This window comes from Camellia sinensis, chromosome 8, assembly GCF_055761805.1.
Source record: "Camellia sinensis isolate YWXY chromosome 8, ASM5576180v1, whole genome shotgun sequence".
Classification (NCBI taxonomy): Eukaryota; Viridiplantae; Streptophyta; class Magnoliopsida; order Ericales; family Theaceae; genus Camellia; species Camellia sinensis.
This window is the reverse complement of record NC_138968.1, coordinates 151,409,651-151,424,539: the sequence shown is the minus strand read 5'-3', so window position 1 is coordinate 151,424,539 and position 14,889 is coordinate 151,409,651. Positions and strand designations below refer to the sequence as shown.

The 14,889-nt window shown below is 37.7% G+C and overlaps 1 protein-coding gene across 1 annotated transcript; it reads right to left on the bottom strand.

Annotated features, from left to right (window-relative positions):
• Positions 1 to 947: 947 nt before the first annotated feature.
• On the bottom strand, positions 948 to 2,794 carry LOC114269343 (F-box/kelch-repeat protein At1g67480). Its single transcript, XM_028210653.2, has one exon. It carries the CDS (start codon positions 2,434 to 2,436, stop codon positions 1,324 to 1,326), a length of 1,113 nt encoding a protein of 370 aa, XP_028066454.2. The 5' UTR covers positions 2,437 to 2,794; the 3' UTR covers positions 948 to 1,323.
• Between the last annotated feature and the right edge of the window lie 12,095 nt (positions 2,795 to 14,889).

Here is a 14,889-nt window from a genome sequence, read left to right as displayed (position 1 = left end):
TTTTGGATTGGATTTGTTACAATCGCTAGATTAGCTTTGGTATCACTCCATCCCTAATTAACTAGTATTTCCATTTGACCTAGTTGGGATAAAGCCTTTTACGCTGTGTTTGGTTGGGAAATTTACGAAGGAATTTGAAAAAGGAAAGAAAAAATGTGTGTGAAACTAGATGAAATGTAGATATATTTTATTCACATTTTACCTATCTTTTTCCTTTTCTTTTTTAAATCTCTTTCCAAATCTTCTAACCAAATACAGTGTTAGTAATAATGTGATATTTGATCATAGCTTTCGATAGGGTTGTAATCCGTTCGGTATGGTCGGTATTTAGGTAAATTTTTTTACTGAACCGATAATGTTGGTTTTATTATTTTGAGTATTGATAAAGATTGCTTCTCTCACCAAATCACACAAATTGAAATGGTTTAGTTCGTTGTAGTTTAATTGGTTTAGGATCTTTCAAATTTAAGGCACTTTTAAGTATAGTCACTAATTGACATAAAAACATTGAATTAGTCAATTGTCCACCACTTTAAACATATTTAATCCATCCATTTGATAAGTACTTTCCAATTCCTTGATTAACAAAAATACAAACAAAAAAAAATAATAATAATAAATACCAAGACTTTAAAAATAATGAGTTGGAGTTATGATTATAGAAAATAATACTAACTTAGGTCATAGGGATGATGAGGTTTATTAATTGATGTTAATAGTTTATTTAGATCTATTAATATCATTATATCATTAGATTATATATATATATATATATATATTATATAAATATAATATATGTTGAAGTGGTGGGTTTTGGTTTAATTCGGTGCATAAAGTGTTTGAATCGGTATCAAATCAAAAATCAAATTGAAAAATCACATACCAATTCTTGTTAAAAAGTAGACCAAATATGGTTGGTTTGGTCCAGTTCAATCAATTTGATTTTTCTTACATCCTTGATTTTCGTTATACTTTTTTCTCATCAATAATTTTTTAACTAATAAAAAAAAAAAAAAAAAAAAGAAAAAAAAAACTAGCATTGCCATTATGTATATGATATCTTGATTCCGTTGACTCCCATATGTGATAAGAGCTTGCTGAATTACATACCAAAAGTCACATGACTTGCATCTGAAAATGAAATCTTGTATCTTAAAAAACGTACATTGCTTTGTCTTAATTTTCTTTACTACCCGATGTACTATTTTTAAATTTAAAAACAGTATTTTAACACATGGTATATAATTTGTGACAAATCAAACATTTTTGAAGATAGAAGAATTCCGTGCCATGCAAGCTCATGTTCTACACGAGCACACAATTCTAGGAGACTTGTTTAACAACACAGCAGTGGCAACACATCTCCTTCTCTCCTTCCTCTTCCGTTGGCTCAAAGCTCCTCCAGCCATAGCCGTTTGCTGATGTGTCGAATACGTGGACAACTGACTTCAATCTCGAGATTTCGCCTGCCACACGATACCCTGCCAAGAAGTACAAGTGAGTCCCAATTGGTGCCATTGTGAGGTACACTCGTTCCTCTGTGGCATCATCTGATGTGGAAGTCGGAGAGGACAAAGTGTCCAAATAAGACCCATCAACAACATTCCATATATTTTCTTTCCTATCATAGGCATCAATATGTCCCTTCCATACTTTCAAGCAATCCCCAGAGCTATAAAGCTTTTCATCAACCGCGACAATTTGATTCGGTGGCACATCCAACGCCCACATCCTTGCCTCGAGTTCCCACTTGGCATGCCCCGTGTCGTACACCTCAGCTGAGCTCCTTGCCATGTTGTATGGTCCTAGCCTATCACCGCCCCCTCTCTCAGCAAACCCCCCTACCACGTGGATTTTCCCTTGCCATGTCACACCTACACATTTGTATCTCAATGTGCTCATGTTAGGCAATGGCTTCCATTCATCCAAGGCCGGGTCATAAACCTCGGCCGATGAAATTCCCCTAGCACTTCCTAACGTCGATTGCCCTCCCGCAACATAAATTTTTCCACCGGTCACTGTGCATGCAAAATCGAATCGGGCCGTGCCTAGCGGCGCGCACTTGAACCACACGTTCGCACGGACATTGTAACGAAGTACTGATGGGAGGACCTCTAGGTCGACTTCAATGATTTCGTCAAGGTCCCTTCCTACCATTTTATGGCGGAGCAGGCCACCTATTACGTATATCGAGTCACCTATGGAGACCATGGAAAAGCCCTTAAGCACGTGGTTCTCTATCCCGGGAATCGTGCTGACTCGGTTCCATGAGTTGCTCGATGGGTCATAGGAATCAATCCGGTTACACAAGCTCATGTTAGGGGTAGCATCCCTTGTGCAAAATGCAGCGTAGACTCGATACTGGTCTGAGGAAGTATTTTGAGAATTTTCTCGTGGCGGAAGAGAAAATTGGGGTGGGGAAGATAAGGAACCCATGAAAACTAGATTTGAGATAGAGGGTTTGGTAATATTGGAGAATCGGGAGCGAGTTTGTTTTGTGTTCTTTGTATGTGGGTGTGAAAGGCGAGGGAATTGGTGAGTGTAAACTGGCGGAGATTATATAGGAGAAAGAAACGGAGAAAGCTAAGGTGGGGTTAGCAAGAGAAGGTTTAGATAGTTAGTTTGTATCGAATGTGAATTAGAAGAGAGACTAGTAAGTTGGCAAAGCATCGATCTTGGGGTTTTTGGAGGAGATTAATCCTAAGGATTTTCTTGTTAGTGGTGATGGAAATGTTTGAGTATTGGTGGATTTCAAGGCAAACAATGTTTGTTATTTTTGGTAATAACTTATAACACTAACCAAAAAAAAAAAAAAGAAAAAAAAAAAAGTCATTTAGGGGTTGTTTGGGATAAACTAAATAAGTGCACTTTTTGACTTTTTATAAAATATGAGTTGGATATGGGTTAGGTTTGAAGTGATGTAATAGAGAGGTGATGTGACTTAAATAAGATGATATGATAGATAGTGACTTTTTGACTTTTTAATTTTTTAAGATTATGCCAAGCCAAACCTTATTGAATCTGGTGGATCTCTCATTATGGGTTTAATAAGCTTGTTTATGTGCTATATTTGTGATATGATTTATGTTTTTCAGAAGATTTTTATTTTTTAAATTACAGAACAACAATGTTATAAACCATTATCATTTAATTGGGATAGATGGTCTAATAGTTAAGGGATTGAACGTGAGAGTTTTTTTAAATTTAATTTTGAGGCGTTTTATTATATATATATATATATATATATTTTAAATCACTAGTTTCTTCCTCAAGGCTTAAACTAGAAGATTTGCGTTGATAAGGTTGAACTCATGTATTTGATTGTTTTGTTTGGTACATATCATTACAAGCAGAGATAATAATCTAAACACAAAATTCTTTCAAAATTCCTAATAACTAATTTTTTTTTAAGATTATTTTTCTCATAAATGTAATAAAAAGATTACACCAAACATTTTGCACAAATCATGTGATGTACTAATTTGGTTTATTTAATCATCCAAACAAACTAACTGAACAATTAAGGATTGAATTAAGTAAATAGGAGTGCCTTGTTGAAATTGAGAGCCACTTGTCTTTAGTGCTTTTTTGCCTACTCTTGTTCCTTCCATAAACTACCAAAAACATTTGAAAGGAACTCAATCATAGTACATTGACTTAGTGAAGAACTAGGAGTGTTTGTACATCCTTAACTAAAACAATTTTTTGGCACATTGTTAGATCTTTTAGTATAAATTCTAAGTAAATTTTTGTCGGTAACTTTTCATCTGGAACTGAGGTATCTATATATATCATAGCCAAAGTCCAATATTTTTATTTATTTATAACTAAGGCCGAAGTTTTAATTTACATATAATATTTGAATTCACAACGTTAGATAATAGAAATGTTATGAGTTATGAAAAAATATCTTGAAATGAGTTGTATAACATAGATTTAAAATTGATGTAATATGGGTCCGTCAAAAATGATTGGGATCTGTAAATATGTTTTTAAATTGTTTTGTTTCTAAATTTGTAGTATTATTTTAAGCCTAATTTAAGCCATCTAGACTGATCAATCAAAAGTCACCTGTAATGGCAAGGGCTTTGACCAGTCAATAGTCTGGCTAGGTGTCACACACCGGCAATACATAAGTCCTGACAAAGATATGTAAGTGTGATAACTCTCACCTCTGATTACTGTTAAACTGTGACTGAACATGATAAGTAACTGATTATGATGAAATCCTAAACTGATTGCATGAGTATGTTGTTTGATTGCATTTCTATCTGTTTATCAATTGATTGATCTGTTCATGTTTTAAGTTTTGAACTGCAAATTGAAGGCCTTATCGGCGGCCGAATCAGAAATTGATTAGTGTTTTATGCTAATTAGAATTTATGTGATTTTATGGTAGGTTTAATTTAAATTTGATTTGGAACGATTAAATTAGATTAAATAATATTAATTACATTAGTTCAAGTTTATTACAATTTTGCCATTGAGTGGCCATTACCTATACACTTGTTTGGGACTTAATTAGTACATTCCATACATCATTTCATCATCGTTCTTGAGACCAAAACCGTGAGCAAGAGAGGGAGAGTAGGAGAGCTTTGGTTTCAACAAGAGTTGCTTGGAGAATTAGAAGAATTGAAGAGTAGATTGCATATTTGAGCTTCTAGACTTGAAATTGAGGACCTAAGGTAGGATATTTATCCTTTAGTTTATGAATTCAAGTTGGTTCTTGCATGGTTCATGAGTCATTAGTGATCTAAGTCAAGAATTGGTTTAAAGAGTTGATTTGAGTAGCTAAATCATGCATGCATATACACATTGTTGAGTTTTGAGGTTGATTTCATGGAAATCCTCACATGCATGTCTATATTTTAGCTATGGTCCATGAATTCATCATGTTTTTGAGTGAATTGACTCATTTGATCAAGTATTTGAAGCTTTGATTTCAATTGAACACTTGCATGTTACATATACATTATGTTCATGGAGTTTTGTTTGGATTTGTGTTTAATTGAACTACCTTTGGGCTTTGATTTTGCAAATTGATCTTTGAAACATGTCATATTATGAGTTTTAAAGTGTTTTCTAGAAAATTGGCCCAAAAGAATCGAATTTGATGCTTTAAATGTTGAATTTGAGCTTGGAGGTTCAATCTGAAAATTTCAGATTTTAGACCCACGCTCGAGCGTACACTCTGAGTACACGCATCCCGCTCGAGCGGGGAAAGTAACGCTTGAGCGTGAAATGCGTGTATCCAGTACTTTTCATATGTTTACAGTCCGCTCGAGCGAGGAAATGAACGCTCGAGCGAGGACTTGTGTCTCACGCTCGAGCGGAGGTCGAGCGTCCGTCGAGCGTGAATTGCATGCATCCAGTACTTTTGCCTGAGTTTGCAGTTCGCTCGAGCGGGGAAAGTCACGCTCGAGCGAAGCTCCTTTGTTTGCATGTCCGCTCGAGCGTAGAAAGCCACGCTCGAGCAAGACTCCTGTTTTCTGAAAATTTTGAAAAGTGCTTTAAAATGCATTTTTGCATCCTCTTTCCATCCTAGGCATTCCTAGGCCATGTTTAAGGCATCTTAATGAGATATTGATGTAGAACCACACCGAGTCAAGATAGGGACTAAGTCATTGATTCCCAAGTGTGTAACTTAGTGTGTGTTCATTCTGTAACTGTGTAGGGTTGGCATTCGAGGACGCTCATTAGCCGCTTATAGCCCAGTGCTCTGTGAGTAACAATGTTGTAAAGATATGTTCAATTATAAATATTTTCTGAATGATCAACTGTTCTGTTTACTAAAACGTTATTGTTTAATGAATGAATGATTGTCCTATTTGTAAACTGTATTCGTGGCATCCTTCGTAACTTATTGTTGCTGTACTGTTACTGCTACTGTCACAGAGATCTCTATCGGTTCCCTTGTTTGGAACCATTACTGTTTACTGTTATGATAGCCATCAACTGACTGTTCGGTCTGTTAAGACCTACTGTACTGTTTTGCTATGGGATGTACCACATATAACTGCTATGGTTTCTAAATGACTGATATGACTGCTTAATGACTGAAAGGACATTCATTCTTAACCTCTTTACACAACTGTTATTCACTGGGCTTTAGCTCACTGTTTATATATCTATGTAGGTGTTCAGGCATCGGATTGATGCTAGGAGCGTCGGGTTAACTCCCTTTTTGTCAAGCCAACTATTGTGCCTCACCTCGAGGTTCCAAGTTTGACCGAGCTAAGGTTGCTTTAGGGTGTCTCAGTTCCACCATTCCATCTCTGTTTTGTAATACTGTTTAAGACTTGTACTGTACTCTGAATGTTTGTACATATGGTGTATATATGTTTTGCTTATGAATGTGAATATGTTCGGAAAAGTCTTTTGCATACAGACTGTCACAGCTCATTGGACATCTTTTATTACTGTTTTGGCTTCCGCCAGCCCCTGTACTCTGTATTACTGTCTTTACTATCAAGCAGGCCTTCGGTAATCACGGATTACTGGCCGGTTACGGTGCTAAACCCATAGGGGTGGGTTTGGGTCGTGACAAAGTGGTGTCAGAGCGATATCAAACCACGAGTTATACCGCATACACATGTCCAAATGAGCTATAGGATGTCCTAGAAAATTGAATAGGGCATTGTATGAGCGTTGAAAAAGTGTGTGTGGCCATGACATGAATATATGTACTAATGCGCTAATGTGTTTAAGTAAGCAATTCCTATGTTTATTATTGCTGTATCGTATATAGTGAAATGGACAATGCAAGGAATGCCGATGAAATAGAATCATCTGATACTAGAATGGCAAGATTAGAAAGAACAGTTGAACTATTGACTAAGGCCTTGAGGCTACAACAGAACCAACAGCCCCCACCTTCTCCAGTTCAACCTGAACAGAATGTTACTGAGGATATAATTGCTCTAACATAGAAGTTCAGCAAAATGAAACCACCATCCTTCCAAGGAGGCCTGGAACCATTAAAGGCTGAATCATGGGTTCTAGAGACTGAAAAACTATTTGAAGTGTTTCCGTGCTCCGAAGCACATAAGGTATTACTGGCTACCTTCACCTTACAAGAAAAGGCCAGAAGGTGATGGATGCTTATCTGTGACACCGACAATGTTATGACTTGGGCTCAGTTTAAGGGAGCCTTCTTTGAGAAATATTTTCCTCAATGTGTCAGGGATCGTAAAGTAACTGAATTTGAACAGTTAAAGCAGGGTACCATGTCAGTAGCAGAATATGAATAAAAGTTTACAGAACTCGCTAGATATGCACCACACATGGTGAACACTGATTACAAAAAGGCCAGGAAGTTTGAAGGCGGCCTTAATGTTAAAATACTTGACAAAATCAATGTTCTGAAACTACTGAAATATGTAGATGTTCTTGACTGAGCAATAATAGCCGAGTCGAATATCGAGGCACTGAAATAGACTAAAACACCGGGAACTGAATGGCACGGTAAGAGACGAGGCTTTAAGTTCAAGAAAGGCCGAAATAACTCATCGAATAAGAAGCAAAATACAGGGTCAACGACCAATTCTAGCCAGGGAAGTGGTTCCATACCATCCTGCTCTGAATGTGGGAAAAGACATAAAGGGGTTTGTTATGAAATCTCAGGTGCTTGTTACAGGTGTGGCAAGGTAGGCCACATGGCCAAAGATTGTCCTTCCACATCTCAAGACAATAGTAAAGCTACAGCTAGCGCCGTAGCATCTACTGCTCCACCAAAACCCAACCCCAAAGCTACTAGAAAAGAGCCTATGAGGCAAGGCCGAGTATTTGCACTTGTACTGGGAGATGTGTAGAATACCGAGACTATTATGTCAGGTATACTTGCAATTTGTGCTCAAAATGCTTATGTTCTGATTGATTCGGGGTCTACACATTCATATGTCTCGCATGCTTTTTCGCGAAAACTAGATAGACCACTGGAACCCATGAATTATTTGTTAGCTGTATCTTCACCTGTTGGAGGATCCATGACTTGTGTTTATATGTACATTGTATGCGAAATTATTGTTGGGGATGTGCATTTGTATATTGATTTACTGCCTTTGAATATAGATCATTTCGATGTGATATTGGGAATGGACTGGTTAACAAAATATCATACTACCATAGACTGTGTAACAAAACAAGTTGTTTTCCGTCCACCTGGACTGCCTGAATTTGCGTTTAATGGAGTTGGAGTAGTACCTCCCCCATACCTGATTTCATCCATGAAAGCATTTAAACTGATTAAAAAAGGGTGTAAAGGGTATCTATGTTGTATATTGACTGTACCTACTGATACTAAAGCTAATGTGGATAGTATTCCTATAGTCAGAGAATTCCCAGATATTTTCCCAGATGATTTGCCAGGGGATTTGATTGATATGGACATTGAGTTCACCATTGATGTGATTCCGGGTACACAGCCAGCTTCCAAAGCTCCTTACAGAATGGCACCTACTGAATTAAAAGAACTGAAAGTTCAGCTACAGGAACTGTTAGATAAGAAGTTCATCAGGCCCAGTACTTCGCCATGGGGCGCACCGGTTCTTTTTGTGAAAAAGAAAGACGGCTCATTGAGACTCTGTATTGACTACCGTGAACTGAACAAGGTAACAGTGAAAAACAAATATCCATTGCCTCGAATTGATGATTTGTTTGACCAGCTACAGGATGCCTAGGTTTTCTCAAAAATTGACCTTAGATCCGGATACCACCAGTTGAAAGTCAAACCAGGGGACACTGAAAAGACTGCCTTTCGAACGAGGTATGGACATTACGAATTCCTTGTTATGCCTTTTGGAGTTACTAATGCACCTGCTGCATTTATGGACCTTATGAGCATAATTTTCAAACCATTCCTCGATGAATTTGTAGTTGTTTTCATAGATGACATTTTGATTTATTTATTCCAAAAGCACGGAAGAACATGATCATCATTTGAACATTGCCTTACAGACCTTAAGAGAACAGAAACTGTATACAAAACTAACGAAGTGTGAATTTTGGCTAGACAATGTAATATTTTTGGGACATGTGATCAGTAAGGATGGCATTTTAGTTGACCCACAGAAGATTGAAGCAGTAGTGAATTGGCCCAAACCATCTAATGTTACTGAAGTCCAAAGTTTCTTAGGTTTAGCCGGATACTACAGAAGATTTGTGAAAGACTTCTCCAAAATTGCCCTACCGTTGACTCAGTTGACTCAAAAGGGAATATCATTTGACTGGATCGATCAGAGAGAATCAGCTTTTCAAGAGTTGAAAACTCGACTTGTGACTGGACCGATTCTCACCTTACCCTCAGGTACGGATGGATTTACCATATTTAGTGATGCTTCTTATAAGGGTTTGGGATGTGTTTTGATGTAAAATGGTAAAGTTATTGCATATGCTTCCCGACAACTGAGACCGCATGAGAAACATTATCCGACCCATGACTTAGAACTTGCCGTAGTGGTATTTGCATTGAAAATCTGGTGTCACTACCTTTATGGGGCAACATGTGAAGTGTATACAGATCACAAGAGCTTGAAATATTTCTTCACACAGAAAGAATTGAACATGAGGCAGCGGAGATGGTTAGAATTGATAAAAGATTATGACTTGTAAATTTTGTACCATCCGGGGAAAGCTAACACCGTTCCCGATGCACTGAGTTGGAAGTCAGTTGGAAATTTAGCTTGTTTACTCACGGGGCAGAAAGAATTGCTATGTGACCTTGAAAAATTTGAGGTTGAAGTTGTTTTGCGTGAACAAGGTGGAACCTTAGCCGCTATTTCTGCTCAACCGGCACTGATTGAGGAGATTAAAGAGAAACAACAACATGATGACTTTTTGAAAAAGGTCATTAATGAACGGGAGTCCAAACCGAGGCCGGAATTTAAATTTGAGAACAATGTGTTGAAATTCCAGGGAAGGTTGTGTGTACTGAATGATTATGAACTGAAAAGACGAATTCTGCAAGAGGGCCACAATTCGAAACTGTCTATCCATCTAGGAAATACAAAAATGTACCAAGACTTGAAACTGAATTTCTGGTGGCCGGGAATGAAGAAAGAGATTGCTGACTTTGTATCGAAATGTCTTCATTGCCAACAAGTTAAAGCTGAACATCAACGACTCGCAGGTTTACTGCAGCCTTTACCAATACCGGAGTGGAAATGGGAACATATCACTATGGATTTTATTGTTGGTTTACCTCGCTCCAATAAAGGTATGGACTCAATTTGGGTTATTGTTGATAGATTGACTAAATCTGCTCATTTCCTACTTGTCAAAACAATCTATAATGTGGACAAATTGGCTATAATTTATATTGATGAGATTGTTAGATTGCATGGAGTACCTGTATCTATTGTTTCTGGCAGGGACTCGAAGTTTACATCGAGATTTTGGCAAGGCCTGCAAACTGCATTGGGTACTGAACTGAGACTGAGTAGTGCATACCATCCTCAGACAGATGGTCAGTCAGAAAGAACCATTCAGACTCTGGAAGACTTACTGCGGATGTGTGTTCTCGATTTCCAGAGAAATTGGGAAAGTCATCTACCTTTGGCTGAATTTGCCTACAATAACAGCTTTCACTCGAGTATTGGTATGGCGCCTTTCGAGGCTTTGTATGGCAGAAAATGTCTATCTCCCATCTGCTGGGCAGAAGTTGGAGATGGGCTTTTGCTTGGGCCCAAAATTATACATGAGACCACCGAAAAAGTGAAACTGATTCAACAGAGATTGAAAACTGCACAAAGCCGACAGAAAAGTTATACGGATGTCCAAAGGCGAGGCAGGGAATATGAAGTAAGTGATCATGTTTTTGTTAAAGTGACACCAATGAAAGGGCAGACTCGTTTTGGAGTCAAGGGTAAGCTAGCGCCGAGATACGTCGGACCGTATGAAATCATTGAGAAGATTAATCCGGTGGCGTATCAAGTAGCGCTTCGTCCTGAAATAGAACATATGCATAATGTCTTTCATATTTCAATGTTGAGGGATTATCTTCGGGATCTCTTCCATGTGATTGAGCCTACCCGCGTAGTGCTAAGTGATGACTCCATTTATGAAGAACGACCTATTTAGATTGTAAATCGATGAATCAAGAAGTTAAGGAATAAAGAAATTCCGTTAGTGAAAGTGGACTGGCAAAACCATAGTGGCATGTATGCCACTTGGGAAAGAGAAGACGATATGATGAAATGGTATCCTGAATTGTTCCCTCTGGATCCAGTGTTCTTCCAAAATGAAGGTAATTCGAGTTTGGAGGACCAAACTATTTGTAAGGAGGGAAGACTGTGACAACCCTCACCTCTGATTACTGCTAAACTGTGACTGAACATGATAAGTAACTGATTAGGATGAAATCCTAAATTGATTGCATTTCTATCTGTTTATCAATTGATTGATCTGTTCATGTTTTAAGTTTTGAACTGCAAATTGAAGGCCTTATCGACGGTCGAATCAGAAATTGATTAGTGTTTTATGCTAATTAGAATTTATGTGATTTTATGGTAGGTTTAATTTAAATTTGATTTGGAACGATTAAATTAGATTAAATAATGTTAAATTATATTAGTTCAAGTTTATTACAATTTTGCCATTGAGTGGCCATTTCCTATACACTTGTTTGGGACTTAATTAGTACATTCCATACATCATTTCATCATCCTTCTTGAGACCAAAATCGTGAGTAAGAGAGGGAGAGTAGGAGAGCTTTGGTTTCAACAAGAATTGCTTGGAGAATTAGAAGAATTGAAGAGTAGATTGCATATTTGAGCTTCTAGACTTGAAATTGAGGACCTAAGGTAGGATATTTATCCTTTAGTTAATGAATTCAAGTTGGTTCTTGCATGGTTCATGAGTCATTAGTGATCTAAGTCAAGAATTGGTTTAAAGAGTGGATTTGAGTAGCTAAATCATGCATGCATGTACACATTGTTGAGTTTTGAGGTTGATTTCATGGAAATCCTCACATGCATGTCTATATTCTAGCTATGGTCCATGAATTCATCATGTTTTTGAGTGAATTGACTCATTTGATCAAGTATTTGAAGCTTTGATTTCAATTGAACACTTGCATGTTACATATACATTATGTTCATGGAGTTTTGTTTGGATTTGTGTTTAATTGAACTACCTTTGGGCTTTGATTTTGCAAATTGATCTTTGAAACATGTCATATTATGAGTTTTAAAGTGTTTTCCAGAAAATTGGCCCAAAAGAATCGAATTTGATGCTTTAAATGTTGAATTTGAGCTTGGAGGTTCAATCTGGAAATTCCAGATTTTGGACCAACGCTCGAGCGTAAGACTTCACGCTCGAGCGTACACTCTGAGTACATGCATCCCGCTCGAGCGGGAAAAGTAACGCTCAAGCGTGAAATGCGTGTATCCAGTACTTTTCATATGTTTACAGTCCGTTCGAGCGAGGAAATGAACGCTCGAGCGAGGACTTGTGTCTCACGCTCGAGCGGAGGTCGAGCGTCCGTCGAGCGTGAATTGCATGCATCCAGTACTTTTGCCTGAGTTTGCAGTTCGCTCGAGCGGGAAAAGTCACGCTCGAGCGGAGCTCCTTTGTTTGCATGTCCGCTCGAGCGTAGAAAGCCACGCTCGAGTGAGACCCCTGTTTTCTGAAAATTTTGAAAAGTGCTTTAAAGTGTATTTTTGCATCCTCTTTCCATCCTAGGCATTCCTAGGCCATGTTTAAGGCATCTTAATGAGGATATTGATGTAGAACCACACCGAGTCAAGATAGGGACTAAGTCATTGATTCCCAAGTGTGTAACTTAGTGTGTGTTCATTCTGTAACTGTATAGGGTTGACATCCGAGGACGCTCATTAGCTGCTTATAGCCCAGTGCTTTGTGAGTAACAATGTTGTAAAGATATGTTCAATTATGAATATTTTCTGAATGATCAACTGTTCTGTTTATTGAAACGTTATTGTTTAATGAATGAATGATTGTCCTATTTGTAAACTGTATTCGTGGCATCCTTAGCAACTTACTGTTATTGTACTGTTACTGCTACTGTCACAGAGATCTCTGTCGGTTCCCTTGTTTGGAACCACTACTGTTTACTGTTATGATGGCGATCAACTGACTGTTCGGTCTGCTAAGACCTACTGTACTGTTTTGCTGTGGGATATACCACATATGACTGCTATGGTTTCTAAATGACTGATATGACTGCTTAATAACTGAAAGGACATTCATTCTTAACCTCTTTACACAACTGTTATTCACTGGGCTTTAGTTCACTGTTTATATATATATGTAGGTGTTCAGGCACCGGATCGATGCTAGGAGCGTCGGGTTAACTCCCTTATTATCAAGCCAACCATTGTACCTCACCTCGAGGTTCCAAGTCAGACCGAGCTAAGGCTGCTTTAGGGTGTCTCAGTTCCACCCTTCCGTCTCTGTTTTGTAATACTGTTTAAGACTTGTACTGTACTCTGAATGTTTGTACATATGGTGTATATATGTTTTGCTTATGAATGTGAATATGTTCAGAAAAGTCTTTTGCATACAGACTGTCACAGCTCATTGGACATCTTTTATTACTGTTTTGACTTTCGCCAGCCCCTGTACTCTGTATTACTGTCTTTACTGTCAAGCAGGCCTTCGGTAATCACAAATTACTGGCAGGCCTTCGGTAATCACAGATTACTGGCCGGTTACGGTGCTAAACCCATAGGGGCGGGTTTGGGTCGTAACAGTAAGTGTGTGTGGCGCTAGTTAACTCTCTTCATTACCCGCCAATAAAGCTCAAAAGGTTTGCAAAGAAAAGCAAACACAATATTAATTAAGGTAATGAGTCACAAGATTGGAGACAAGCCACAAAATAGCAATCAACAAACTAAAATTAAAGTAAGCAACAACTGAAAAGCTTTGCACAATTTAAAGGCAAAATAAACTTTTCATTGATAAAAAAAAAGGCATTACAATAGTTCAACAATGCATTAAAAGTACTACAAAAGTTACCTTACCATAAGTTAGGTTGGGGTACATTAAAGGCACAAGTGGTCTGGGTCAATACTTGAGTACTCCCTCCTTAATATAACTTGTTAAGTCTTTTCCTAGTTGGCAGGAGGAAACATCCATTATGTTTGAGGAGTCATAATAGATTTTTAAAAATTTTACAAAAAAATAAAAATTACAACTCTTGGTCCCAAAACACCTTTAATACTAAGGTATTTACATAAAAATTTACAAGGCAAAAAGATTACATTTGACCCTCCAAAAGTTGGCCTAAAGTTGTTACTTGGACAAGCAAGTCTGTGGCCTGCTGTGGCTAGGTTGTTTCATGCCATGTCTTGAGCTATCCTGCACTATGCTTTGGGCCTTTGCTTGCACTTGCACCAACAACTTTTTTGGCATGTTTTTGGCTCTCCAAAGGACACAAATGAGTGTGGCATCAAGGTGTTGACCCTTGGATAGGCGCACCTTGACACTTCGCCGAGGCCCATTACTTTGAATGGGCAATGGGCTGGGCTTAGGCTAGTCCATTCTATATTGTTAATGCTCAGCCTTACTCATGGGCGGGGGATTCTATTTACACCTAAATAATAATTCAGTACGCCTAATTAAAATTTTAAAATTTTAATTAATACTATACTCTAATATAAATTTGCTAGTAAGGACAATTCACATTAAATCTTAAAATATATTTTTTTTCATGGTAAACCCTAATTATTTATACATATTTTTCATATTAAATCTCTTCATCTTCTTCTCCAAAATTTAATTATTTTCACTTTATCTTCTTTCTTTTATCAAAACTCTAATCCGTTCCACTAAAATTTACCACTATCATCAAACAAAAAAGGAACCCTAGATCTTGCACGAAAGTCTAAGAGGAGGAGGTAATGAAGTTTTGGAATAAAACAACCTTGT